This window comes from Anolis sagrei, chromosome 6, assembly GCF_037176765.1.
Source record: "Anolis sagrei isolate rAnoSag1 chromosome 6, rAnoSag1.mat, whole genome shotgun sequence".
NCBI lineage: Eukaryota > Metazoa > Chordata > Lepidosauria > Squamata > Dactyloidae > Anolis > Anolis sagrei.
In genome coordinates this window covers 133247456-133274320 of record NC_090026.1, presented here as the reverse complement: position 1 = coordinate 133274320, position 26865 = coordinate 133247456, and the positions used below count along the sequence as shown (strand labels likewise).

At 46.0% G+C, this 26865-nt stretch overlaps 1 protein-coding gene across 1 annotated transcript; it reads right to left on the bottom strand.

Annotated features, from left to right (window-relative positions):
- Positions 1-2220: 2220 nt before the first annotated feature.
- LOC132779729 (enkurin-like) lies at positions 2221-22767 on the bottom strand. Its single transcript, XM_067470457.1, has 5 exons — positions 22657-22767; positions 17166-17314; positions 14500-14726; positions 6075-6221; positions 2221-2394 (listed from the first exon to the last, which is right to left on the bottom strand). Exons 1-5 carry the CDS (start codon positions 22740-22742, stop codon positions 2221-2223), a joined length of 783 nt encoding a protein of 260 aa, XP_067326558.1. The 5' UTR covers positions 22743-22767.
- Between the last annotated feature and the right edge of the window lie 4098 nt (positions 22768-26865).

Genomic DNA, 26865 nt, shown 5'->3' with positions numbered 1-26865 from the left:
TCTGACCCAGATTTGAACTCTGGTCTCTCAGAGTCCAACCAGTCTGGTTAGGAAGAGGTTGAAGGGGATAGTAGGATGTAAATAACATGATGGATGGATGGATGGATGGATGGAATGAGTGAGACATCAGGACCCTTGCCCAATGGTCTTACAATCCAACCCAACGGAGGGAGGCCATATTTGCCCCCCCCCCCCCATGGGAAAACCTTCCCAGTGTTTACAAGTTTGTTTGAATTTATCTATTTTTCATGGCCGGAATCACTGGGTTGTTGTGAGTTTTCCAGGTTGCATGGCCATGTCTCAGTAGCATTCTCTCCTGACGTTTCGCCTGCATCTATGGCAGGCATCCTCCAGAGGTTGAGAGGTCTGTTGGCTCCCAAGATCCCAATGATTCCCAATGAGGTAAATGGGGCATTTGAGACCAAAAACATATAGGTTGTTGTGAGTTTTCCAGGCTATATGGCCATGTTCCAGTAGCATTTTCTCCTGACGTTTCGCCTGCATCTATGGCAGGCATCCTCCAGAGGTTGAGAGGTCTGTTGGCTCCCAAGATCCCAATGATTCCCAATGAAGTACTATATGGGGCATTTGAGACCAAAACATATATAGGTTGTTGTGAGTTTTCTAGGCAGTATGGCCATGTTCCAGTAGCATTATCTCCTGACATTTCGCCTGCATCTATGGCAGGCATCCTCAGAGGTTGAGAGTTCTGTTGGCTCCCAAGATCCCAATGATTCCCAATGAAGTACTATATGGGGCATTTGAGACCAAAACATATATAAGTTGTTGTGAGTTTTCCAGGCTGTATGGCCATGTTGCAGTAGCAATCTCTCCTGACGTTTTGCCCACATCTATGGCAGGCATCCTCAGAGGTTGTGAGTTCTGTTGGAAACTAGGAAAAATGGGTTTATATATCTGTAGAAAGTCCAGGGTTGGAGAAAGAACTCTTGTCTGTTGGAAGTAGGTGTGAAGTTTCAGTTGGCCACCTTGATTAGCAATTAATGGCACAGCAGTTTTCAAGATGTGGCTTCTTACAGCCTGGGAGAATCCTTTGTTGGGAGGGGATTAGCTGTCCCTCACAGTTTCTTGTCTGGAGTTCCCCTGTTTTTGAGTGTTGTTCTTTATTTACTGTAATGGTTTTAGAGTTTTTTTTCAATACTGGTATCCAGATTTTGCTCATTTTCCTGGTTTCTTCCTTTCTGTTGAAATTGTCCACACTGAAAAACAGGGGAGCTCCAGACAAGAAACAATCAGGGACAGTTAATCACCCCCCCCCCCCAAACAAAAGATACCCTAGGCAGTAAGAAACCAGACCTTGAATTAACTAGACCATTAAATGCTAATCAAGGTGGCCAATGGAAACATTCACACCTACCTTAAGCAGACAAGATTTCTTTCTCTCAACCTGGGCACTATTCCACAGATATATAAACCCAATTTTCCTAGTTTCCAACAGAGCTCACAACCTCTGAGGATGCTTGCCACAGATGCAGGCGAAACGTCAGGAGAGAATGCTTCCGGAACATGGCCAGGCAGCCTGGAAAACTCACAACAACCTAGATATTTTTGGTCTCGAATGCCTCATATACTTCACTGAGATCTTGGGAGCCAATTCTGTTGAGGTTTTTGCCTTTCCAAACTGTTTTCAGACCAGGGATGGTTCCTTTCAGAAGCCGGATTATTCCAACTTGTTTCTCCCACGTCCTCAAGTGTGTGAAAATGGAAGCTGACACAAGACACCCATAAATAGTAAAACTAAGCACAGACAATGTTTATTTAAAAATACACATTTTTGGAAAAATAACTTTGGGAACGTATCAAAGACTTCAACCAGACTTCAACAAACTTCAAACTACACTACTATTGAAAGAAAAAAAAAAGGGGGGGGGGAGGGATGGGGCCCTCCAGATATTGTTGAACTACACCTCCCATCAACCCCAACCATTGGTCACATTGGTTGGGGTTGATGGGAGTTGCGGTCCAACATTACCTGCAGGGCCACAGACTTCCCACCCTTGCTATGGAAAACAGACTAATCTCCTACCAAGTGTGGAACATAAATAAGGAAATGCGCAGCCTCAATCTCCCCCAGGTCACGCACCTTCCGAGTCTCATTGAGGTCAATGGAAGAGGTGCGCAAGCAACTCTTCCATTGGCACCTATGAGGCTAGGAAGGTCCTGACTGGCTGGATTGTGACTGGCGTCTTGGACCATAGGTCCCTATTCATTCTTGATATAGATGATTTTGTGCTTCTCCAGGACCTTGATGTCCTCTTCCAGCTGCTTCATCTCCAACTCCAATTTCTCTTTGCGGAGTTTCCTCGAAACCGAATCGATCACCACGGAGAGGGCCTGGAACTCCTTATTGACCTCTTCCCAGTTCGTCTTGAGGCCCTGCGGGGATTCAATCAGACACAGAGCTTAATGCGTTTTAGGGTTGGATAGGTTCGTTCGGAAGAGCCTGAAAGTTGTTGCAACCCAGAGCAGTAAACGAGACCCTAAGACAACAATCCACCACACTTGACTGTGGGGAAAAACAATCCCTTTTTATTGATGAAAAATGGTTACAAAATAGAGGAAAATGCAAAGTCAAAAAGCCACAGTAAAATTCAGCAGTCAGCAATATCCATGAATTAGATCAAAAACCAAAAGCAACACTGTAAAAACCTGGAACCTGTTAGCAATCCACTAACCGTACTTGGAGCACTACAAGCCTGTTGGGATGTAGGCTACGGGAGACGGGAAATCTGCCAAGGTAATGCCTCAGTCTAAACAATGCCTGATCTAACGAGTCAACCCGGCGGGAGGCACATAAAGCTGAGGAAACTGTTTCGTGACACGCCTCCAGGCTTTGAAGCCTTTGCTTCTCTTTCTCTTAATCTGGTTGACCTTCGCAGACTCTGCGATTCACTCCTGTTTTTCCAAATCTGTCCTCTTCTATCCTCATTAAGGATCCCAGGTGTTAGCTTCTCTGGAGAGCTATCACCGCTTGGCTCTGAAACATTCTCATCAGAATGTGTAGTTTCACTTTCCAAGCCTTCCAAGCCTGCAGGAGTTTCTTCTACACTGACCTCAGAATCAACATTTTCATTAGCTTCAGGGAAAAATACATCTTCAGTAGCATCAGGAAATACAATCAGAGAATCAGGTTCAGGTTCACACCCAGGCTGAACCCCAACAAAAGTCATAAAAACCTTCCGACTTCCGACTTCCAAAGCAGTTTGAATCCATGCAGGAAAGGTGGGAGGGGCAAATCCGAATTTGAACCACTAACAATTTTTCCCGGAAATATTTGGATGTCTCCCTATGTTATTTTAATTTCCAGAACCATTAAGCAACTTTGGTAAAGCCTACAAAGTTTTAAAATCTCATGCTTTCCCTCCCCCGGAAATACAAGGAAGGGATGAAGTGGGCATTAGGCTTGGGCAAGTTCATTCGGAAGCTTCTAAAATCGGAATTAATTCGGGAAAATATCCCCTTTGAGCCATGCAGGAATAGTGGGAGGAGTAATTCCGAATTTAATCCACTTACCCATTATTCAGAATTATTTTCGGATGTCTCCCACAGTTATTTTCATTTTTAGAACAATTAAGCAACTTTCGCAAAGCCTCGCAGTTTCCCTTTTGGGTCCTTCAGCCATTTTGGCTAATGAGCAGCAAGGCAGTGTGGGAAATGTAGTTTAACAGCAGGGCCTATCTACCACTGGGGGCGTGGCCTTCAGGAAGAACTGTTCTTAGCCACGACCACCTCGTCCCTCTCCCCTCGCCCTTCACCGCCAGCCAGGGAAGGGAAACCGCAAGATTTTAAAACTAACAGGGAAGGGAAATCGCGAGATTTTAAAACTGTTTCTTTAGGCTTTCTGAATTTGTCAAAGTTACTTAATGGTTCTGGAAGGAGGGAGGGGCACCTTCCATTAACGAAGCAAACGAAGCAATTCGGATTTCTGCTATTTCCGATCTTTTTTTTCAAGAAAATTTCAGAAATCATTTCAAAATCGAATCGCCAGCGCCCCCTATATACGAAATGAGCTTAGAACCTTTTTTTTCTTGATCACCCAAGCCTAGTGGGCATGCTAAGCACAGCCATTGTTATAGTTTGTGAAGGCCAGGCCCCCAATGATACAGATTGCAAAAGATCCTGCTGTTAAACTACATTTCCCACACTGCCTTGCTGCTCATTAGCCAAAATGGCTGAAGGACCCAAAATAGCTGTCTGTAGCAGTCATCCTCTTGATATAAAATAAACGGATTTAATCTACAAAGGTGTCTAAAGAAGGAAGCAAAGCAATCAGCAATGTTGCTGAATCCTATTCCAAGGACAAGAGCAGCACCTTGGATTGCTCCATGGAAGTTCAAATGGAAGCCCACCACAGATTCAGGGCCATCACCACATGGGGATGGAAGCCACTGGATGGAAGTTCAAATGGAAGCCCACCACAGATTCAAGGCAATCACCACATGGGGATGGAAGCCACTGGATGGAAGTTCAAATGGAAGCCCACCACAGATTCAGGGCCATAACCAAATAGGATGGAAGCCACCAGATGGAAATTCAAATGGAAGCCCACCACAGATTCAGGGCCATCACCACATGGGGATGGAAGCTACCGGATGGAAGTTTATATGGAAGCCCACCACAGATTCAGGGCCATCACCACATGGGGATGGAAACCACCGGATGGAAGTTCAAATGGAAGCCCACCACAGATTCAGAGCCATCTCCACATGGGGATGGAAGCCACCGGATGGAAGTTCAAATGGAAGCCCACCACAGATTCAGGGCCATCACCACATGGGGATGGAAGCCACTGGATGGAAGTTCAAATGGAAGCTCAACACAGATTCAGGGACATCACCACATGGGGATGGAAGCCACCGGATGGAAGTTCAAATGGAAGCCCACCACAGATTCGGGGCCATCACCACATGGGGATGGAAGCCACCGGATGGAAGTTCAAATGGAAGCCCACCACAGATTCAGGGCAATCACCACATGGGGATGGAAGCCACCGGATGGAAGTCCAAATGGAAGCCCACCACAGATTCAGGGTCATCGCCACATGGGGATGGAAGCCACTGGATGGAAGTTCAAATGGAAGCCCACCACAGATTCAGGGCCATCACCACATGGGGATGGAAGCCACTGGATGGAAGTTCAAATGGAAGCCCACCACAGGTTCGGGGCCCTCACCACATGGGAATGGAAGCCACCGGATGGAAGTTCAAATGGAAGCCCACCACAGATTCAGAGCCATCACCACATGGGGATGGAAGCCACCGGATGGAAGTTCAAATGGAAGCCCACAACAGATTCAGAGCCATCACCACATGGGGATGGAAGCCACTGGATGGAAGTTCAAATAAAAGCCCACCACAGATTCAGGGCCATCACCACATGGGGATGGAAACTACCGGATGGAAGTTCAAATGGAAACCCACCACAGTTTCAGGGCCATCACCACATGGGGATGGAAGCCACCAGATGGAAGTTCAAATGGAAGCCCACCACAGATTCAGAGCCATCACCACATGGGGATTGAAACCACCAGATGGAAGTTCAAATGGAAGCCCACCACAGGTTCGGGGCCATCACCACATGGGGATGGAAACTACCGGATGTAAGTTCAAATGGAAGCCCACCACAGTTTCAGGGCCATCACCACATGGGGATGGAAGCCACCAGATGGAAGTTCAAATGGAAGCCCACCACAGATTCAGAGCCATCACCTCATGGGGATGGAAGCCACCGGATGGAAGTTCAAATGGAAGCCCACCACAGATTCAGGGCCATCACCACATGGGGATGGAAGCCACCGGATGGAAGTTCAAATGGAAGCCCACCACAGATTCAGGGTCATCGCCACATGGGGATGGAAGCCACTGGATGGAAGTTCAAATGGAAGCCCACCACAGATTCAGGGCCATTTTCACATGGAGTGGAAGCCACCGGAACATCTCCTGAACATCCAAAGTCCACTCTGTGGGGAAACTGCAACTGCAATGGCATAGGATATGTGGCTCTCTACAATTGGGAGATCTCCTTTAAAATTCCTGATGCTGAGTGAAGGTTTGTACCTCAATGACTTTCTCTCGCTCCTCCTTGGAGAGTTGGGTCAAACCGTGTTTCCGAAGGCTCTCCCTCACATAGGCCTCCCTCTCCTCCTGGGCCATCTGTGCCTCCATCTTCCACTTCCTAATGTACTTCGGAGTGGCACCGAAATCCTGCAGAAAGGAACAAGGCAGCCACAGTTGGGTTGGTTCCTCCCCAGATTGAAGAAGACTTGTTGGACCAAGTGTTGACTAGAGTCAACTCTGAAGGAAAACCCACTGGAATGAAATAAGTCTTCTCCAGTTGGGATTAACAACGGGATTGTAGGTCCCATCTTCCTCATCCAAAATGCTTAGGGGCAAAGGTATTTTGGATTCTGGAATACCTGTATTTGTGTAGGAGGACATAATGAGATGTCTTGGGATGGGACCTAAGTCTAAACATAGAATTCATTTATGATACATGTAGGACAGCTATGAGCAAACTTTGGCCCTCTAGGTGTTTTGGACTGCAACTCCCACAATTCCTAACAGCCTACCGGCTGTTAGGAATTGTGGGAGTTGTAGTCCAAAACACCTGGAGGGCCAAAGTTTGCCCATGGCTGGTGTAGCATAACAGTAGTTTTATATACAATAATTTACATAATTTTGTGTACAAAACAAAATATTGTATCCACTGAATTATCCAAAAGCAAAGATGCCACTTTTCAACTACTTGGGTGGTTGAGTTTTGGAGCATTTCGGATTTTGGAATTCCAGATAAAGCACGCTCAACTGGAATATTCCAAAATATACGTTACATCTTTTTTCACTTTCAGACTATAACGCCGTACAATCCTTAAAGAATACATATAGTAAGCATGGCTGTTTAACGGGTTGTCGTAGGTTGTTTCGGGCTATATGGCCATGGTCTAGAGCAGTGTTTCTCAACCTGGGGGTCGGGACCCCTGGGGGGGTCGCGAGGGGGTGTCAGAGGGGTCCCCGAAGACCATCAGAATATACAATATTTTCTGTAGTCATGGGGGTTCTGTGTGGGAGGTTTGGCCTAATTCTATCATTGGTGGGGTTCAGAATGCTCTTTGATTGTAGGTGAGCAGCAACTACAACTCCCAAATGTCAAGGTCTATTTTCCCCAAACTCCACCAGAGTCCACATTGGACATATTGAGTATTCGTGCCAAGTTTGGTCCAGATTGATCATTGTTTGAGTCTACAGTGGACTTAGGTGAACTACAACACCCAAACCCAAGGTCAACACCCACCAAGCCATTCTAGCATTTTCTGTCGGTTATGGGATTTCTGTGTGGCCAGGTCTGATTCAATTCCATCATTGGTGGAGTTCAGAAAGCTCTTTGGTTGTAGGCAAACTATAAATCCCAGAAACTACAACTCCCAAATGAGAACTTCAATCTCCTCCAACCACACCAGTATTCCAATTTGGGCGTATCGGGTATTTGTGCCAAATTTGGTCCAGTGAATGAAAATCCATCCTGCATGTCAGATATTTACATTATGATTCACAACAGTTATGAAGTAGCAACAAAAATAATTTTATGGTTGGGGGTCACCACGACATGAGGAACTGTATTAAGGGGTCACGGCATTAGGAAGGTTGAGAAACACTGGTCTAGAGGCATTCTCTCCTGACGTTTCGACAACATCTCTGGCAAGCATCCTCAGAGGTTGTGAGGTCTGTTGGAACTAGGAAAATGGGTTTATATATCTGTGGAATGACCAGGGTGGGATTTCAATGGCTTCTCTGTGTAGCCTGACATGGTGGTTGTGAGAGTCGTCCAGCATTTCTGTGTTCTCAAATATTATGCTGTGTCCAGGTTGGTTCCTCAGGTGCTTGGCTATGGCTGATTTCTCTGGCTGAAGTAGTCTGCAGTGCCTTTCATGTTCCTTGATTCGTGTCTGGGCAATGCTGCTGCGTTTGGTGGTCCCTATGGAGACTCCTTGTCCACAGCTGCATGGTATCCGGTAGACTCCTGCAGAGGTGAGAGGATCCCTCTTGTCCTTTGCTGAACGGAGCATTGGTTGGATTTTCCTGGTGGGTCTGTAGATAGTTTGTATGTTGTGTTTCCTCATCAGCTTCCCTATGATGAGGAAACACAACATACAAACTATCTACAGACCCACCAAGAAAATCCAACAAATGCTCCATTCAGCAAAAGACAAGAGGGATCCTTTCACTTCTGATGGACTCTACCATGTACCATGCAGCTATGGACAAGTCTACAGAGAGACCACCAAACGCGGCAGCATTGCCCAAACACGAATCAAGGAACATGAAAGGCACTGCAGACTCCTTCAACCAGAGAAATCAGCCATAGCAGAGCACCTGAGGAACCAACCTGGACACAGCATAATATTTGAGAACACAGAAATGCTGGACCACTCTCACAACCACCACGTCAGACTACACAGAGAAGCCATTGAAACCCACAAGAAGCATGTGGACAATTTCAACAGAAAGGAGGAAACCATGAAAATGAACAAAATCTGGTTACCAGTATTAAAAAAGTCTAAAATTGCAACAGCACAACAACAGAGAGGAAAGAAACAAGGACATCTAATCACCTCTCAACAAAAGTTTGCTCCAGGCACTGTCAGGCCATTATATGCTAATGAAGGTGGTCAGTTGAAACATTCACACCTAGCTCCACCAGACAAGAGTCCTTTGTCCCACCCTGGTCATTCCACAGATACATAAACCCTCTTTCCTAGTTCCAACAGACCTCACTACCTCTGAGGATGTTTGCCATAGATGCAGGCGAAACGTCAGGAGAGAATGCCTCTAGTCTAGACCATGGCCATATAGCCCAAAAAAACCCTACAACAACCCAGTGATTCCGGCCATGAAAGCCTTCGATAATACATGGCTGTTTAATGCTATCACTTTTAGGAATGCAATTAGAGGAGAGCACCTAGGAGGACTTGGCAAGATATCACATACTGTATTGCTCCGATTGTAAGACACTTTTTGATTGCAAAACGCACTCTAATTTCAGTGCCACTAAAACCACAAACAGAAATACATAAAATACGCCTGCAATGCTAAGATGCACCCAATTTTTCGAGTGTTTATATAGGAAAAAGCATGTCGTAGAACTTGTTAGGGATTCCTCATCTTTGGAGGAGGAAGGGCAGCAGGGGAGTGCTCAGGAATTGGAGGGAGAAGAAGAATCAGATGATGAGAGTTTGAAAGTGTCCACATTTCTAGAGAGACGAAAAGAGACAGAGCACAGATGGGGCTCAGCCAGAATAGCTGCTAAAAACGCTGAGCTAATTGGGAGACACCCAAGCACCTCCTGCGTGGGGAATTCAGGGTTATAAATCAGAGGCAGGAGCACAGAATCATAGAATCAAAGAGTTGGAAGAGACCTCATGGGCCATCCAGTCCAACCCCCTTCCAAGAAGCAGGAATATTGCATTCAAATCATCCCTGACAGATGGCCAGTCAGCTTTTACTGGTAACCCTGATACGACCCTGATACTGATGTTTTCAGGGTGGAATCTGCTTTGTGCTTGCTGCTAAGGACTTCGTTCATTGCCTGTTGTCTGATGGAAGACTGGTGTTTCTTTTGGAATTTTGTAAGAGACTTTAATTTGTGTCTGGATTAAGACTTCCTAGCTTTCTTTCGTAGTTTTCAACTGCATTTGCTTATCCTTTGTGTTTGCTGAAGTAAAGCATTTTTCTTTTGCTTTGAACATTGTCTAAAGGTTGTTTTTGAAGGGCAACTCAGGACAGAACTGAAGAAATACAGTGGTAAAGATTTCCCCTGACATTATGTGTCTAGAGCATAGTGTCTAGATCTAGGGAAGTCATGCTCCCCATGGTCTATTCCACTTTGGTTAGACCACACCAAAGAATTGTGTCCAATTCTGGTCACCACAATTCAAGAGAGATATTGACAAGCTGGAATGTGGCCAGAGGAGGGTGACTAAAATGATCAAGGGTCTGGAGAACAAGCCCTATGAGGAGTGGCTTAAGGAGTTGGGCATGTTTAGCCTGAAGAAGAGAAGGCTGAGAGGAGATATGATGAGGGCCATGTATAAATATGTGAGAGGAAGCCACAGGGAGGAGGAGGGAGCAAGCTTGTTTTCTGCTTTCCTGGAGACTAGGACGCGAAACAATGGCTTCAAACTACAAGAGAGGAGATTCCACCTGAAGATGAGGAAGAACTTCCTGACTGTGAGAGCCATTCAGCAGTGGAACTCTCTGCCCCGGAATGTGGTGGAGGCTCCTTCTTTAGAAGCTTTTAAACAGAGGCTGGATGGCCATCTGTCAGGGGTGATTTGAATGCAATATTCCTGCTTCTTGGCAGAATGGGGTTGGGCTGGATGATGGCCCAGGAGGTCTCTTCCCACTTTTTGATTCTATGATTCTATGAAGGAGAGCAGGGAAGTGCTCAGAAATTGGAGGGAGAAGAAGAATCAGATGATGAGAATTTGAAAGTGCCTACATTTCTAGAGAGACAAAAAGAGATAGAGCATAGCCTGTGTTAAGCCAGAATAGCTGCTAAAAACGCTGAGCTAATTGGGAGACACCCTAGAACCTCCTGTGTGGTGAGTTCAGGGCTATAACTCAGAGGCAGGAGCAGTCAGCTTTTGCTGGTAACAACAACTCTGATACTGATGTTTGTATTCCAATGAAATCTGCTTTGTGTCTGCTGCTAAGGACTTCGTTCATTGCCCGTTGTCTGATGGAAGACTGGTGTTTCTTTTAACTTTGTAAGAGACTTTAATTTGTGTCTGGATTAAGACTTCCTTGCTTTCTTTTGTATTTTTCAACCGCATTTGCTTATCCTTTGTGTTTGCTGAAGTAAAGCACTTGTCTTTTACTTTCAACATTGCCTAAAGGCTGTTTTTGAAGGGCAACTCAGGACATTACCTCCGGTCGTGTCTGACTCTGGGACCCGTGCTCATCTCCATTTCTAAGCTGAAGGGCTGGCGTTGTCCGTAGACTCCTCCAAGGTCATGTGGCTGGCATGACTGCATGGAGCGTCGTTACCTTCCCGCTGAAGCGGTACCTATAGATCTATTTACATTTACGTGTTTTCAAACTGCTAGGTTGACAGAAGCTGGGGCTAACAGCAGGAGCTCACCCCACTCCACAGATTCAAACCACCGACCTTCCAGTCAGCAAGTTCAGCAACTCAGCAGTTTAACCTGCTGCACTACCGGGTGCTCCAGAAATACAGTAATTGTGTCTTAACCCAATTCTTAATGGTGGGAAAAAGCAGTGCGCTTTTAGTTTTGATTTCATGGCTCGCTATTTAAAACATCCATCTCTCACTCGGTCTCCGCGGGCTTTGGGGAAATGTTAGATGCTTTCAAGAAATTAAACATTTAAAAGGACACAAAGCATTGAGACATAGTAAGGCATGTTAAACCACTTTTGGGAGAAAACGATTCGGCCCCAAAGGCTTGGCGGACAAGCTGGGTTTTGTGGTTGTCGCTCTCAGCGATTCTATGCATCAGAGGCTGCCTGTTGGAGTTCAGCCTGTGATTGGGTCTAATGATCAGGGTACTGTGGAGGATGGGAGTGACAATGAGGCTCATGTGTCTGATGATCAGGCTGCTGTGGATGCAGCGAATGACAATGTGGTTCATGTTCCAACCACATTCTTCTGATGGGAATGTTCCTGAAGGGATTGGGGATGATGGTCTGTCTCTTGGGCCTGAATTGTTACAAGAGGATTCTCAAGGCCTTGATCCTGGTCCAAGTTAATGAGCCTCTGAACAGAAGAAAACTCTATACGGTTCCGGCCCAGTTAGGGCTGGGCGGTTTCGTTCGTTAATTTCATAATTCGTTATTAATTCGTTATTTTTTTTATAACGAAGCGATATTGAACCATAGAATCATAGAATCCTAGAATCCAAGAGTTGGAAGAGACCTCCTGGGCCATCATCCAGTCCAACCCCATTCTGCCAAGAAGCAGGAATATTGCATTCAAATCACCCCTGACAGATGGCCATCCAGCCTCTGCTTAAAAGCTTCCAAAGAAGGAGCCTCCACCACACTCCCTCCGGGGCAGAGAGTTCCACTGCTGAACGGCTCTCACAGTCAGGAAGTTCTTCCTCATGTTCAGGTGGAATCTCCTCTCTTGTAGTTTGAAGCCATTGTTCCCTTGCGTCCTAGTCTCCAGGGAAGCAGAAAGGAAGCTTGCTCCCTCTTCCTCCCTGTGGCTTCCTCTCACATATTCATACATGGCCCTCATCGTATCTCCTCTCAGCCTTCTCTTCTTCAGGCTAAACATGCCCAGTTCCCTAAGCCGCTCCTCATAGGGCTTGTTCTCCAGACCCTTGATCATTTTAGTCACCCTCCTCTGGACACATTCCAGCTTGTCAATATCTCTCTTGAATTGTGGTGCCCAGAATTGGACACAATATTCCAGATGTGGTCTAACCAAAGCGGAATAGAGGGGTAGCATTACTTCCTTAGATCTAGACACTAGGCTCCTATTCATTCAACCATTCAGGAGCAACTAAAAAACGAAACGAATTTTTCCAATTCGTTTCGTAATTGTTTCGATATCGCTTCGTAATTGTTTCGTAATTGTTTCGTTATTGTTTCGTTATTATTTCCGCATGTCTGGTGCAAGTTTTAGGGTTGCTGTTTGTTTTCTCAGTGGAAAAAAATATATAATTATCACACCAACAGTCAACAACAGAGGGAGAGGGAAGCTTCAGAAGTTCCCCCTGTCCCATTTGGAGGGTTTCTTAGCGTATTGCGCAATTGCGGCCGCCATTAACGAATCGATTCGTAATCGATTCGTAATTGTTTCGTAATTGTTTTGTAATTTTCCGAAATTTCGTAAATATCGAACTTTTTTAAAGAAAAATTTCGGAATTCTTTTAAATAATGAAACACAAAAACCCCCTAAAAACGAATCGAGTTTAGAAACAAATTTTTCGGTGGTTGGACAGCCCTAGGCCCAGTGTATCTGTCCGACCGGATCTCCCTCTACGTCCCACCTCGGAATCTAAGATCTTCTGGGGAGGCCTTACTCTTGACCCCGTCTCTATCACAAGTGAGATTGGCGGGGACGAGGAGCAGGGCCTTCTCAGTGGTGGCCCCTCACCTGTGGAATTCACTCCCTGGGGAAATTAGATCAGCGACATCCCTCCTTTCATTCAGGAAAAAATTGAAAACATGGATGTGGGACCAGGCATTTGGACAATCGGGCAGATAAAGAAGGACCTCAACAATAGACAGGAACTGACAAAATGGAATGGAATTATGGAACTCTGAAAGACGAACACTGAGCTTGAGATTAGTTTTTATTGAATATGTTATATACTGACTGTTTTAACTGTGTTTAATTGTTTGCTGTTTTTATACATATTTATGTTCTATGTAGGCATCGAATTGCGCCTTTTTGTAAGCCGCCCCGAGTCCCCCCTCGGGGGTTGAGAAGGGCGGGGTAAAAGTACCCGAAATAAAAATAAATAAATAAGAAATACTTTCAGTCAGCAAAGACAAACAAACCAGGCTCTCAGGCGCTCAGCCAGATTACAACAGAGGCTGGTAGGCAATCCAAGGCTGAGAAAGAATCCGTTCTAGGCCACGTGGGAAACTCAGTTGTAGAGATAGCAGGGATAAAAAGTGTCAAGCACAGAATCTGTAGCCAGACGAAGCAATGTTGGAATTAGGTCAAGATCTCATCTCAGGTTCCTGGATGCCTTGCTTTGCATTGATTCCTGTATTAAGTGCCTTGTTATTCACGTTAAAGCCCTTTGTTTGATTCATGTTTAGGTACTTCTAAGGGTTTTTTGCCTTAGAAGTTCCAGTACTTGTTTTCATGGACTCTTTTGGACTATTTTCCCGGATTTTCTGTTCCTATCTATCTTTTCTACCTATTTGGATTTAATGTATTGTCAAAGGCTTTCATGGCCGGAATCACTGGGTTGTTGTAGGTTTTTCCGGGCTATATGGCCATGTTCTGGAGGCAATTTTTCTCCTGACGTTTCGCCTGCATCTATGGCAAGCATCCTCAGAGGTAGTGAGGTCTGTTGGAAGCAGGAAAAATGGGTTTATATGTCTGTGGAATGACCAGGGTGAGACAAAGGACTTTTGTCTGCTGGGGCTAGCTGTGAATGTTTCAGCTGATCAACTTGATTAGCATTCAATGGCTTGGAAGTGCCCGGGGGGAATCTTTTGTTGAGAGTGATTTTATGTGCCTGTTTGTTTACCCTCTGTTGTTTTGCTGTTGTAATTTTTGAGTTTTTTAATACTGGTAGCCCGATTTTGTTCATTTTCATGAACAAATTTACTTTTGGATTTACTTTTTACTGTGGATTATTTTTACTTCTACTGCTTTTAGTTATCTTCAATAAACTGCTTGCTATTTTACTCAGCTGTGTGGTGTTTGAAGTCAGAGGGATTCCTGGCCTGGAGTGCAACACTGCCATGGATCCATCCCCTCTCCTCCCTCTCTGCCTCTCACCTTCTTGTTGCGGTACTTTATGACAAGGCCGGAGTTTTCGATGAGGAACTTGTCCCCCTTGCGCACGTCGACACAGGCACGGAGGGGCTTCTTGGCCACTGCCATGATGGCCTCGGCAACGTTGGTGGAGATGTAGTCCTTCCTGCTCTGGATGCCCATCACGGGGGGCTCCGTCCGTTTTGGCACCCGGGCCTCCGCTGGCCTCTTGCTCCCGGGTGGCCTCCGGCCTGCCTCCATTGGGAAAGACACACAACAGCAGCCATTATAACACAGCACAGGAGACCCACAACTGTCCATCCCTGCCGTTTACCCACCCACTGACAATCTATTTAATATTTCCACTGAACTTGGGATCCTTTCTAGCCAGTCTAAATCTTGGTGTCATGGAAGAACATTAGATAGAAATGCTCCAGCATTGAGTCTATGCGTAAAATACAGTTCTGATGGACATGTGATGACGCACCTGTGGAATGACTAAGTGGGTAATGATGAAATACCTACGGGGTCGGCAAAAATTGATGAGTCATGATCATGTGTTCAGAGTCAACAGAGACAATGCAAGGGACTCCACTTAGGCAGAAAAAACAAAATGCAAAGAGAACGGATGGGAAATGATGCCTGGCTCGACAGCAGGATGTGTGGAAAAGATCTTGGAGTCCTTGTGGGGAGGAAGGGGAACATGAACCAACAATGTCATGTGGCAGCTTAAAAAGCCAATGGGATTTTGGCCATCATAAATAGGAGACTAGTGGCTAGATCCAGGGAAGTCATGTTGTTGTTTATTCGTTCATTCGTTTCCAACTCTTCATGACCTCATAGACCATTCCATTCCAAGGGTCTAGAGAACAAGCCCTATGAGGACAGAGCGGCTGAAAGAGCTGCTGGGCATGTTTAGCCTGCAGAATAGAAGGCGGAGAGGAGACAGGATGAGGGCCATGGATCAAGAGACGAGGCCAGGGGAGTCATAGGGAGGAGGAAGCAGGCTTCATTTAAGCTGCCCTGGAGACTAGGACGCAAGGGAACTATGGCTTCAAATTAGAAGAGATTCCACCTGAACATTAGGAAGAACTTCCTGACTGTGAGAGCTGTTCAGCAGTGGAACTCTCTGCCCTGGAGGGAGTGTGGTGGCGGCTCCTACTTTGGTTGCTTTTAAGCAAAAGCTAGATGGCTAGGGGTGCTTTGAATGCAATGTTCCTGTTTCTTGGCAGAATGGGGTTGGACTGGATGACCCATGGGGTCTCTTCCAAGTCTAGGAGTCTATGATTCTATGATTCTTTGGAGGCTTTTAAGGAGAGGCTGGATGACTGTCAGGAATGCTTTGATTGTGCTTTTCCTGCTTCTTGGCAGAATGGGGTTGGACTGGATGACCCACCAGGTCTCTTCCAACTCTAGGATTCTAGGGTTCTATGTGAGGATTATGGCACGAGGTTGCATCATTCATTTGTCCCTTACTGATGCCAAGACAGCAGGTGGTTCTAAAAGAAGAGAGGAAGTGCTCAGTCTCCCTCTTGCCTGCGTTTCTTGCATGCAAGTGTCAACCTCATTGTGATTTGTTTGATTGTGGATCAGAGGATCCTGGTCTGCGTACAGCTGTAAATAGTGCAACGTGTCCGGATTAAAGCTTCCTGACATCCACAAGTTTTCTAAACAGTGTGCAAAGAAGGTCAGACGTTGCAGTTATACCCTGCTGATAAGACTCATTAACTGAGCCAAACTGCTTGTTGCTGTGAGCAAACTCTGCCATGGTTTTGCTTGCCTCTGTGGCATTTATGTTGTCCAGTGTGCAGCATTTCAGGGAGTGTGTGAGACGGCATGAGTGGCGCCACTTGTGTGTAGAACTTTAAAGATAGGGTTGTGGTGGTGGTGGGATTGGGGAAAATACTGGTATTTTGAATGAGAATTTCTAAGATGGTATATTTCTATGTATTATACAATAAAAAATACAAAAAAACCCCATTTCATTTTTCTGAGTGTCCTCCTTGGTTTTCCCAGTTCCTTCCAGTGTTTACCTTGTCAGTGTATGATTTATGTATGATGTATGTTTAAATGCAATTTTATGTGATAGGATTGTAATAGATTGTAATAGAATTGTATTGCCAGGATGTACTTTGACACAGAAGGGTTAATACAGCAAAGGAACCGGCTGTGAGAATGTGACCCTGAGTTCTTGCTGTGTGCAAGATTAGGGAGTGCCAAAGAGATAAACTCCCTTCCAACTGCAGTTTGTTGTGTGCCTCTCTCTTTCGGTTTGTGTTCTTCTCGTCTGTCCGCTGATGGCGCATGTTGTATGTTTTGTGAGCTGCTTTAGTAAAGCTGAAACCTGCTTTTACCGGGAGACTCCAGAGTCCATTCTGTGCTTCTGTGATACTCTGCTGCATGCCAACATGCCATTACTTTGTTCTGGATGGAGCTGTCGCCCCACAAGTCCACTTTAACTGCTACATCCCATGCTACGAAAATCCTGGGATGTGTACTTTGGGGAGATGCTATCATTCCCTGGCAATGGATTCCAGATTCCGGATTCCAACAGATGGGAAGAGCACTTCTCCTGATTCTGTAGGACTGCAACCCAATCGGTCCTAGCCAAGGGGAGGATGATGGGAGAGGCAGTCCAGCAACATATGTCCTGCCTTACATGATATGGGGCCACAAGGCCAAGAACTCACGCTTTGGGAGCACGGGCGTCTTGGAGTGTTTCCGGAGGAAGTCTTTTGGGGTGGGGACCTGGAGCTTGGGGATCCCCATCGTTCGGCAGGGGTCCGTCTTCCTCTCCTCTATTTCACGTTTGACGGATGGCTTGAATTTGGAGACATACCTGTCATTCAGTAAGAAAGGGAAAATTATGTAAGACTGCAGAATACCATCACCTGCAGTTTTGCTTAGTGGGAAATAGTATTTTTGGAAGGACTATAACTCCTATAATTTTCTAGCCAGCAATACTGACTTAGAATAATAGAATCAAAGAGTTGGAAGAGACCTCCTGGGCCATCCAGTCCAACCCCATTCTGCCAAGAAGCAGGAATATTGCATTCAAAGCACCCCTGACAGATGGCCATCCAGCCTCTGCTTAAAAGCTTCCAAGGAAGGAGCCTCCACCACACTCCGGGGCAGAGAGTTCCACTGCTGAACGGCTCTCACAGTCAGGAAGTTCTTCCTCATGTTCAGATGGAATCTCCTCTCTTGTAGTTTGAAGCCATTGCTCCATTGCGTCCTAGTCTCCAGGGAAGCAGAAAACAAGCTTGCTCCCTCCTCCCTGTGGCTTCCTCTCACATATTTATACATGGCTATCATATCTCCTATCAGCCTTCTCTTCTTCAGGCTAAGCATGCCCAGCTCCTTAAGCCGCTCCTCATAGGGCTTGTTCTCCAGACCCTTGACCATTTTAGTCGCCCTCCTCTGGACACATTCCAGCTTAGGGTCAATATCTCTCTTGAATTGTGGTGCCCAGAATTGGACACAATATTCCAGGTGTGGTCTAACCAAAGCAGAATAGAGGGGTAGCATTACTTCCTTAGATCTAGACACTAGGCTCCTCTTGATGCAGGCCAAAATCCCATTGGCTTTTTTTGCCGCCACATCACATTCCTGGCTCATGTTTAACTTGTTGTCCACGAGGACTCCAAGATCTTTTTCACACGTACTGCTCTCAAGCCAGGTATTGTCCCCCATTCTGTATCTTTGCATTTCATTTTTCCTGCCAAAGTGGAGTCTCTTGCATTTGTCCCTGTTGAACTTCATTGTGTTAGTTTTGGCCATTCATCTCTCTCTAATCTGTCAAGATCGTTTTGAGTCCTGCTCCTGTCCTCTGGACTATTGGCTCTCCCTCCCAATTTGGTGTCATCTGCAAACTTGATGATCCTGCCTTCTAGCCCTTCATCTAAGTCATGAATGAAGATGTTGAATAGGACCGGGCCCAGGACGGAACCCTGCGGCACTCCACTCGTCACTTCTTCAAACTACATGAAAGGAGATTCCACTTGAACATTAGGAAGAACTTCCTGACTGTGAGAGCCGTTCAGCAGTGGAACTCTCTGCCCCGGAGTGTGGTGGAGGCTCCTTCTTTGGAAGCTTTTAAACAGAGGCTGGATGGCCATCTGTCAGGGGGCTTTGAATGTGATTTTCTTACTTCTTGGCAGAAAGGGGTTGGACTGGATGATGGCCCACCAGGTCTCTTCCAACTCTATCATTCTATGATCTAAGAACTTCCTGACTGTGAGAGCTGTTTAGCTGTGGAACTCTCTGCCCCAGAGGGAGTGTAGTCGAGGCTCCTTCTTTGGAGGCTTATAAGCAGAGGCTGGCTGGCCATCTGTCGGGGGTGCTTTGAATGCAATATTCCTGCTTCTTGGCAGAATGGGGTTGGACTGGATGGCCTAAGAGGGATGAACCCTTCCAACTCTAGGGTTCTAGGATTCTATGCACAGGGGTCGTGAATTTTGCCATATGCAACTAGCCTGCCTTCAGTTTGGAAAGCCATCAAAAATGGTAGTGTGCTGCCCTCTTGTGGCAAAATTACAGTAGCTTGCTTTTCTTCTGTGGGTGTATCAAGTCTACACTGTAGAATTAATGCAGATTGGCACCACTTTTCGGGAAGGGGAGGGAGAACGCAAAGGTAAAGACAGAGAGCTCGATCTATGCTGATGATCGTGCCATTACTGCTCAAGCAGGGAGCTTTGAGATGGCTGAACTGAAGCCCTCCGAAGCTCTAGGTACCCTTACTGCCTATTACAGGGAAAACTAGCTGATCTCTAATCCACATGTGCTTTTCACCTTAAGAACAGATAAGCATCCCGAGCCCCGAGGATCACCTGAGAAGGAATCCCACTGGTGCATTGCAGCGCACCCAAATACCTGGGAGTCACTCTGGACTGTGCTCTTACCTACAAGAAGCACTGCCTGAACATCAAGCAAAAAGTGGGCGCTAGAAACAATATCATACAAAAGCTGACTGGCACAACCTGGGGATCACAACCAGACACAGTGAAGACATCTGCCCTTGCGCTGTGCTACTCTGCTGCTGAGTATGCATGCCCAGTGTGGAACACATCTCACCACGCTAAAACAGTGGATGTGGCTCTTAATGAGACATGCCGCATTATCACGGGGTGTCTGCGCCCTACACCACTGGAGAAACTACACTGTCTAGCCGGTATTGCACCACCTGACATCCGCTGGGAAGTAGCAGCCAATAGTGAAAGGACCAAGGCAGAGACATCTCCAGCTCATCCCTTGTTTGGATATCAGCCAGCACGCCAATGACTTAAATCAAGACATAGTTTTCTAAGATCTACAGAGACACTCGCTGGAACACCCCAGCAAGCAAGAGTCCAAAAGTGGCAGGCTCAAACCCAGAACCTCAACTAATGGCTGATACCAGATGAGAGACTCCTCGCTGGGCACACAGAAGACTGGGCGACTTGGAAGGTGCTGAACAGACTGCGCTCTGGCACCACGAGATGCAGAGCCAACCTCAAGAAATTGGGCCACAAACTAGAATCCTTGACATGCGAGTGTGGAGAAGAGCAAACCACGGACCACCTGCAATGCACCCTGAGCCCTGCTACTTGCACAAGGGAGGACCTTCTTGCGGCAACACCAGATGCACTCCAAGTGGCCAGATACTGGTCAAAGGACATTTAATCCACTACCAAGCTTGCACACTTTGTGTTTTGTCTGTTTGTTAAAAAATTGTTAGAAATGTAATACAATTGTCTGGTTGCTCCTGACACGATACATAAAATAAATAACCACTTCCCCTGCCATGGCTCCATGCTAGGCCCCAGCACTCTTTTGCAGAGAAGGCAATACTACAACTCCCGGTCTCCATAGCATTGAACCAGTGCCGTTAAAGTGGTGCCAAACCGTAGTGCCGATGCACCCTCTGTCTCCTGGTGGACAATCATTCTATTATGCACTAGCCGTCCCCTGCCACGTGTTGCTGTGGCCCAGTCTGTGTATATGTGTTTTGTGTGTGTATATATATGTGTCTATATGTGTGTTTGCCTATATATGTGTGGTTTTGCGCATGCATTGTAATGCATTTTTTGTTTTTTTCAGTCCCTTCTGTTGTGTTTTTCAGTGTTTTGATGAGTGATGGTCACTCGTTGGCCTGAGAGGTGTCTTGTGTCCAAATTTGGTCTCAATTCGTCCACAATTAACCCCATAAACTAACATTGCATTTTTATTTATATGGATTTCTTCATTAATGTAAGATAAAGGTTTTCCCCTGACATTAAGTCCAGTTGTGTCCGACTCTGGGACTCTGGTGCTCATCTCCATCTCTAAGCCAAAGAGCCGGCGTTGTCCATAGACACCTCCAAGGTCGTGTGGCCATAGGCATGACTGCATGGAGTACCCTTACCTTCCTGTCGGAGCAGTACCTATTGATCTACTCACATTTGCATGTTTTGAAACTGCTAGGTTGGCAGGAGCTGGACCTAACAGTGGGAGCTCACCCTGCTCCCTGGATCCGAACCTGCTTCCTTTTGGTCAGCAAGTACAGCAGCTCAGCGCTGCATCACTGGGGTCTCCTCATTGATATAAGAAAAACTAAATTATGGTTTTTCCTAACCCTAATGATAATAATAATAACAATAATAATAATAATAATAATAATAATAATACATCACACAGCCCTAGACGCTTGGGAAGTGTTCGACGTGTGATTTTATGATACGAAATCCAGCATATAGATCTCGTTTGCTGTGACATACTGTGCTTTTGTGTCAATAATAATAATAATAATAATAATAAAGTCTGATTTTTCTGCAAAGAAGTCCATTTGATTGGAAGCCAAGTTTGGGGGCAAACTCAGCCTTACTGAGCCACTTGGCTTGCAAATAGGAGAAACCCCAGGATGTGCATTGGGACAGGTGAGCAGACCTTCATTGGGACAGGTGAGCACACCTTCATTGGGACAGGTTAGCACATCTTCATTGGGACAGGTGAGCACACCTTCATTGGGACAGGTTAGCACACCTTCATTAGGACAGGTGAGCAGACCTTCATTGGGACAGGTGAGCAAACCTCCATTGGGACCGGTGAACAGACCTTCATTGGGACAGGTGAGCAGACCTTCATTGGGACAGGTGAGCAAACCTTCATTGGGACAGGTGAGCAGACCTTCATTGGGACAGGTGAGCAGACTTTCATTGGGGCAGGTGAGCAGACCTTCATTGGGATAGGTGAGTACACCTTCATTGGGACAGGTGAGCACACCATTGGGACAGGTTAACACATCTTCATTGGGACAGGTGAGCACACCTTCATTGGGACAGGTGAGCACACCTTCATTGGGACAGGTAAGCACACCTTCATTGGGACAGGTTAGCACACCTTCATTGGGACAGGTGAGCACACCTTCATTGGGACAGGTGAGCAGACCTTCATTGGGACAGGTGAGCAGACCTTCATTGGGACAGGTGAGCAGACCTTCATTGGGACAGGTGAGCAGACCTTCATTGGGACAGGTGAGAAGACCTTCATTGGGACAGGTGAGCAGACCTTCATTGGGACAGGTGAGCACACCTTCATTGGGACAGGTGAGCAGACCTTCACTGGGACAGGTGAGCAGACCTTCACTGGGACAGTTGAGCACACCTTCACTGGGACAGGTGAGCACACCTTCATTGGGATAGGTGAGCACACCTTCATTGGGACAGGTGAGCACACCTTCATTGGGACAGGTGAGCAGACCTTCATTGGGACAGGTGAGCAGACCTTAATTGGGACAGGTGAGCAGACCTTCATTGGGATGGATGAGCACACCTTCACTGGGACAGGTGAGCACACCTTCACTGGGACAGGTGAGCATACCTTCATGGGACAGGTGAGCAGACCTTCATTGGGACAGGTGAGCACACCATTGGGACAGGTGAGCAGACCTTCACTGGGACAGGTGAGCAGACCTTCACTGGGACAGGTGAGCACACCTTCAGTGGGACAGGTGAGCACACCTTCAGTGGGACAGGTGAGCACACCTTCAGTGGGACAGGTGAGCATACCTGAGTCCTCTGTGGAGATCTGGATCATGGTGCTTGATGGGAATGGATGTTTCAGGGGGAGGAAAGGCCAACATTTGGGGAGACCTCCATTCCCCATGGGAGAGGTTTCCTCCCTGTCCTCCCCTTTGCGTTCTCCCCCCCCCCCCCCAAAAAATACCTGCGCTGCTTGATTTGGACGGGCCTTTTCTCTTCCGGGGTTGGCAGCAGGTTGTAAATGTTCTCCTCCATGTACAGCGAGGCCATCTTCAGAGTCCTGCAGAGACCTGAGTTCAAGGTGCACAAGGTTAGGCCGCCATCAAAGAGAGATCAAAGCCTGGGGAAGTTACTTTTCAGGTGGTTTGGATTCCCAACTATAGGTAAAGGTTGTCCCCTAACATTAAGTCCAATTGCGTCCGACTCTGGGGGTTGGTGCTCATCTCTATTTCTAAGCTGAAGAGCTGGCGTTGTCCGTAGACACTTCCAAGGTCATGTGGTCAGCATGACTGCATGGAGTGCTGTTACCTTCCCACCAGAGTGATACCTATTCATCTACTATAACTATAACTGAGGCATAATATGAGTAACTGAACCCTAACATGGCACGGTTTGTTCAGAGGGGGCTTGCTTTGGTCTTATTTTGGGGCTGAGAGGGTGTGACCTGTGGCTGTGAGCAGGTCCAAGGCCAGCGTCCAGACCAACATGCCCTTGCCCATGACCCAATGCAATGAAAGGAAAACAAAGGTCTTCCTTATAATTAAAGGTCAACTTCTGCACTAAAAATATGGAAATCCTATTAATCCAGGATTAATAGAGTTGACTTTTAGGCCCTTTCTTTACTACCATACAATCCAGGTTATTAAAACAGATAATCCACATGATTTGCTTTGAACCGGATTATATGAGTCCACACCTCCATATAATCCAGTTCGGGTCAGATAATCTGGATTTAATATGGCAATGTAGAAGGGGTTTTCAGGATGAATCTACACTGCCCCGCATCCCAGGATCTGATCCCAGATTATCAGGTAGTGGAGACTCATATATAATCCAGTTCAAAGCAGATAATCTTAATATTTTAAACATTTTATCTTGCACATTTGGCCCGCCCTTTGTGATTGGTTTTATTATGTTACTAGTTTTACCCGCCACACATTGCTGTGGCCAACCTCCCCTCCCTCTTTTTCTCCTTCTTTCCCTCCTTCCTTTACTCCCTCTTTCCTTCTTTCCTTCTTCTTTTCTTCTCTCCTTCCTTCCTTCTCTACCATTTTCCTTCCTTGCCCCTTTTTCTTTTCCCTCCTTTTTCTCTTTCTTCCTTCTCTACCACTTTCCTTCCTTCCTTTGCTTTTTGTTTTCATCCTTCCTTCTCTTTCCTTCTTTTCTCCCCTCCCTCTTTCTTTCCTTCTTTTTCTCTTTCCTTCACTCCCTTTTTTCTTTCTCTCCTTTCTTCCATCTCTACTTCTTTCCTTCCTTCTTTTGCTCTTTCTTTCTTTCCCTCCCTCTTTCTTTCCTTCTCCCTTTCTTTCCTTCTCCCTTTCTTTCTTTCTTTCTTTCTTTCTTTCTTTCTTTCTTTCTTTCTTTCTTTTCTTCCCTCCCTCCCTCTTTCTTTTTCTTCTTTCTTTCTTTCTTTCTTTCTTTCTTTCTTTCTCTTCTTTCTTTCTTTCTTGCTTCTTTCTTTCTTTCTTTCTCCCTTTCCTTCCTTTTTATTTCTGTATTGTCATTTAGCTTTTCGTCATTTAGCTTATTTGGGGTTTTAAAGCCCTTTCCACTGTTTTTGGGGGGATTTTATGAGTGATGGTCACTTGTTGGTCTGTTAGGGGTGTAGCGTCCAAATTTTGTGTCAATTAGTCCAATGGTTTTTGAGTTCTGTTAATCCCACAAACGAACATTACATTTTTATTTATATAGATTTTGCAGTGTGTATTTTATCTTGCTACATTATGTATTTTGTTGTGTTTCATTTTCTGTTGTTTTGTATCTTATTTCGTTGTATTTTTTGGGGGGCCTCATGTTAGCCGCCCCGAGTCCCCATTGGGGAGATGGTGGCGGGGTATCAATAATAATAATAATAATAATAATAATAATAATAATAATCTGGGATCAGATCCTGGGATGTACATTATCATCATCATCATCATCATTATTATCTGGGATCAGATCCTGGGATGATGATGATGATGATGATGATGATGATGATGGTTATTATTATTTATATCTGGGATCAGATCCTGGGATGTTCTGCAGAGTAGATCCAGCCTTAGGCCCCATTTACGTTGGATTATATGGCAGTATCCAGCCTTGTTGGGTCTAATTATTCAATCAGTGTGGGGGGGATTCTGGGACTTATAGTCCACCCAAGTACCACTTCCTTAGCAATTGTGAAATTTTGGGTGTGGTGGCCCTTAGAAGTTCCTTTCCCGAGGATCTGAGCCAGGCTCACAAATTGATAATGTGTTCATTGGCTGGGGAAAGGTGCCCCAATGAGCCCTGGATTTGGGGGGAGGGCACATATTCCACCCCATCTCCTTCTGTCACCCCCCAAAATTCCTCTTTACCCTCCAAGAACCAACCAAGCAATTGCTGCTGAGGAGAAGCCCAGGTGAACTGGTCCCAGTTGCAAAATGGCAGTTGGGATTCCGAAGGGGAGGGAAGAGGCCCCTCCCTCTGGGCTTTGGCTCAACGGCGCCCCCTGATGGACAGGTGACCCAACTGCTCCTTTCCCCATTCATGCGCAGACCTGGAGGCATTGCCTGCCTTTCAACCTAACACAAAATATCTACACCTAGAACCACAGTATCATCAAGATCAAGCATGGGCCAACTTTGGCTGTCCCTCCAGGTGTTTTGGACTTCAACTCCCACAATTCCTGACAGCCTCAGACCCTTTCCTTTCCCCCTCAGCCGCTTAAGCGGCTGAGGGGGGAAAGGAAAGGGTCTGAGGCTGTCAGGAATTGTGGGAGTTGAAGTCCAAAACACCTGGAGGACAGCCAAAGTTGGCCCTAGTGCAATATGTGAAATTGTGTGCAGAAAACAGTGTGTGTGCAGAAAATAGCGTGCTCCATGCAAAAAATACTGGAAGGTTGCACGGAGACAAATGACGTTTTGGCAGAGATGAATTTTTCACAAAGGAGTCCCAAAGTGCAAAAAATCATTTGCTTGGCTTCCATTAGCGAGTCCATGCTAGAGTAGGCCCATTGTGTCCATTGTTGACATGAGAAGATCCCATGCATCCAATGGGTCTACTCGAATGGGGTTTTGCAATAGGATGTATTTGTTGGCATTTGTTGGCACAGGGTCAGGTAAACAATCACTCACTGAGTAGGTACATGAATTATTCTCACCTTTTACATCCTCCTGGAGCTGTGTGTGGGACTAAATGTCTCTCAAGGCAAGCAGTTAACTTGAACTAAATACACTGCAGAGTCCTTATCTGTAATTAGCAGAGATTTATATAGAATCCTAGAATCAAAGAGTTGGAAGAGACCTCCTGGACCATCCAGTCCAACCCCATTCTGCCAAGAAGCAGGAATGTTGCATTCAAATCACCCCTGACAGATGGCCATCCAGCCTCTGCTTAAAAGCTTCCAAAGAAGGAGCCTCCACCACACTCCCTCCAGGGCAGAGAGTTCCACTGCTGAACGGCTCTCACAGTCAGGAAGTTCTTCCTCATGTTCAGATGGAATCTCCTCTCTTGGAGTTTGAAGTCATTGTTCCCTTGTGTCCTAGTCTCCAGGGAAGCAGAAAGGAAGCTTGCTCCCTCTTCCCTATGACTTCCTCTCACATATTTATATATTGCTATCATATCCCCTCTCAGCCTTCTCTTCTTCAGGCTAAACATGCCCAGCTCAAGCCGCTCCTCATAGGGCTTGTTCTCCAGATCCTTGATCATTTGAGTCGCCCTCCTCTGGATACATTCCAGCTTAGAGTCGATATCTCTCTTGAATTGTGGTGCCCAGAATTGGACACAATATTCCAGGTGTGTTCTAACCAAGGCAAAATAGAGCATGGGTAGCATTACTTCCTTAGATCTAGACACTAGGCTCCTCGTGATGCAGGCCAAAATCCCATTGGCTTTTTTTGCCGCCACATCACATTCCTGGCTCATATTTAACTTCTTGTCCACAAGGACTCCAAGATCTTTTTCACACGTACTGCTCTCGAGTACTAATGTAATCAGAGGCGGCCCTAGGTAATTTTCAACGGTAAGCAAACAGTATTTTGGTGCCCCCCCCCCCAACCAATCACTGATATATATTTTCTGTTCGTCGTGGGAGTTCTGTGTGCCATATTTGGTTCAATTCCATCATTGGTGGAGTTCAGAATGCTCTTTGAATGTAGGTGAACTATACACCCCAGTAACTACAACTCGCATATGTCAAGGTCCATTTTCC

Bases quoted from the DNA above. Each gene is read 5' to 3' on its own strand.
- LOC132779729 (XM_067470457.1), bottom strand. From the start codon at position 22,742: ATGGCCTCGCTGTACATGGAGGAGAACATTTACAACCTGCTGCCAACC. The intron at 6,222-14,499 runs GTGAGAGGCAGA...TCCTTTCTGCAG, and splicing joins TAAAGTACCGCAACAAGAAG to GATTTCGGTGCCACTCCGAA. The intron at 2,395-6,074 runs GTACAAACCTTC...GAATCCCCGCAG, and splicing joins AGCGAGAGAAAGTCATTGAG to GGCCTCAAGACGAACTGGGA.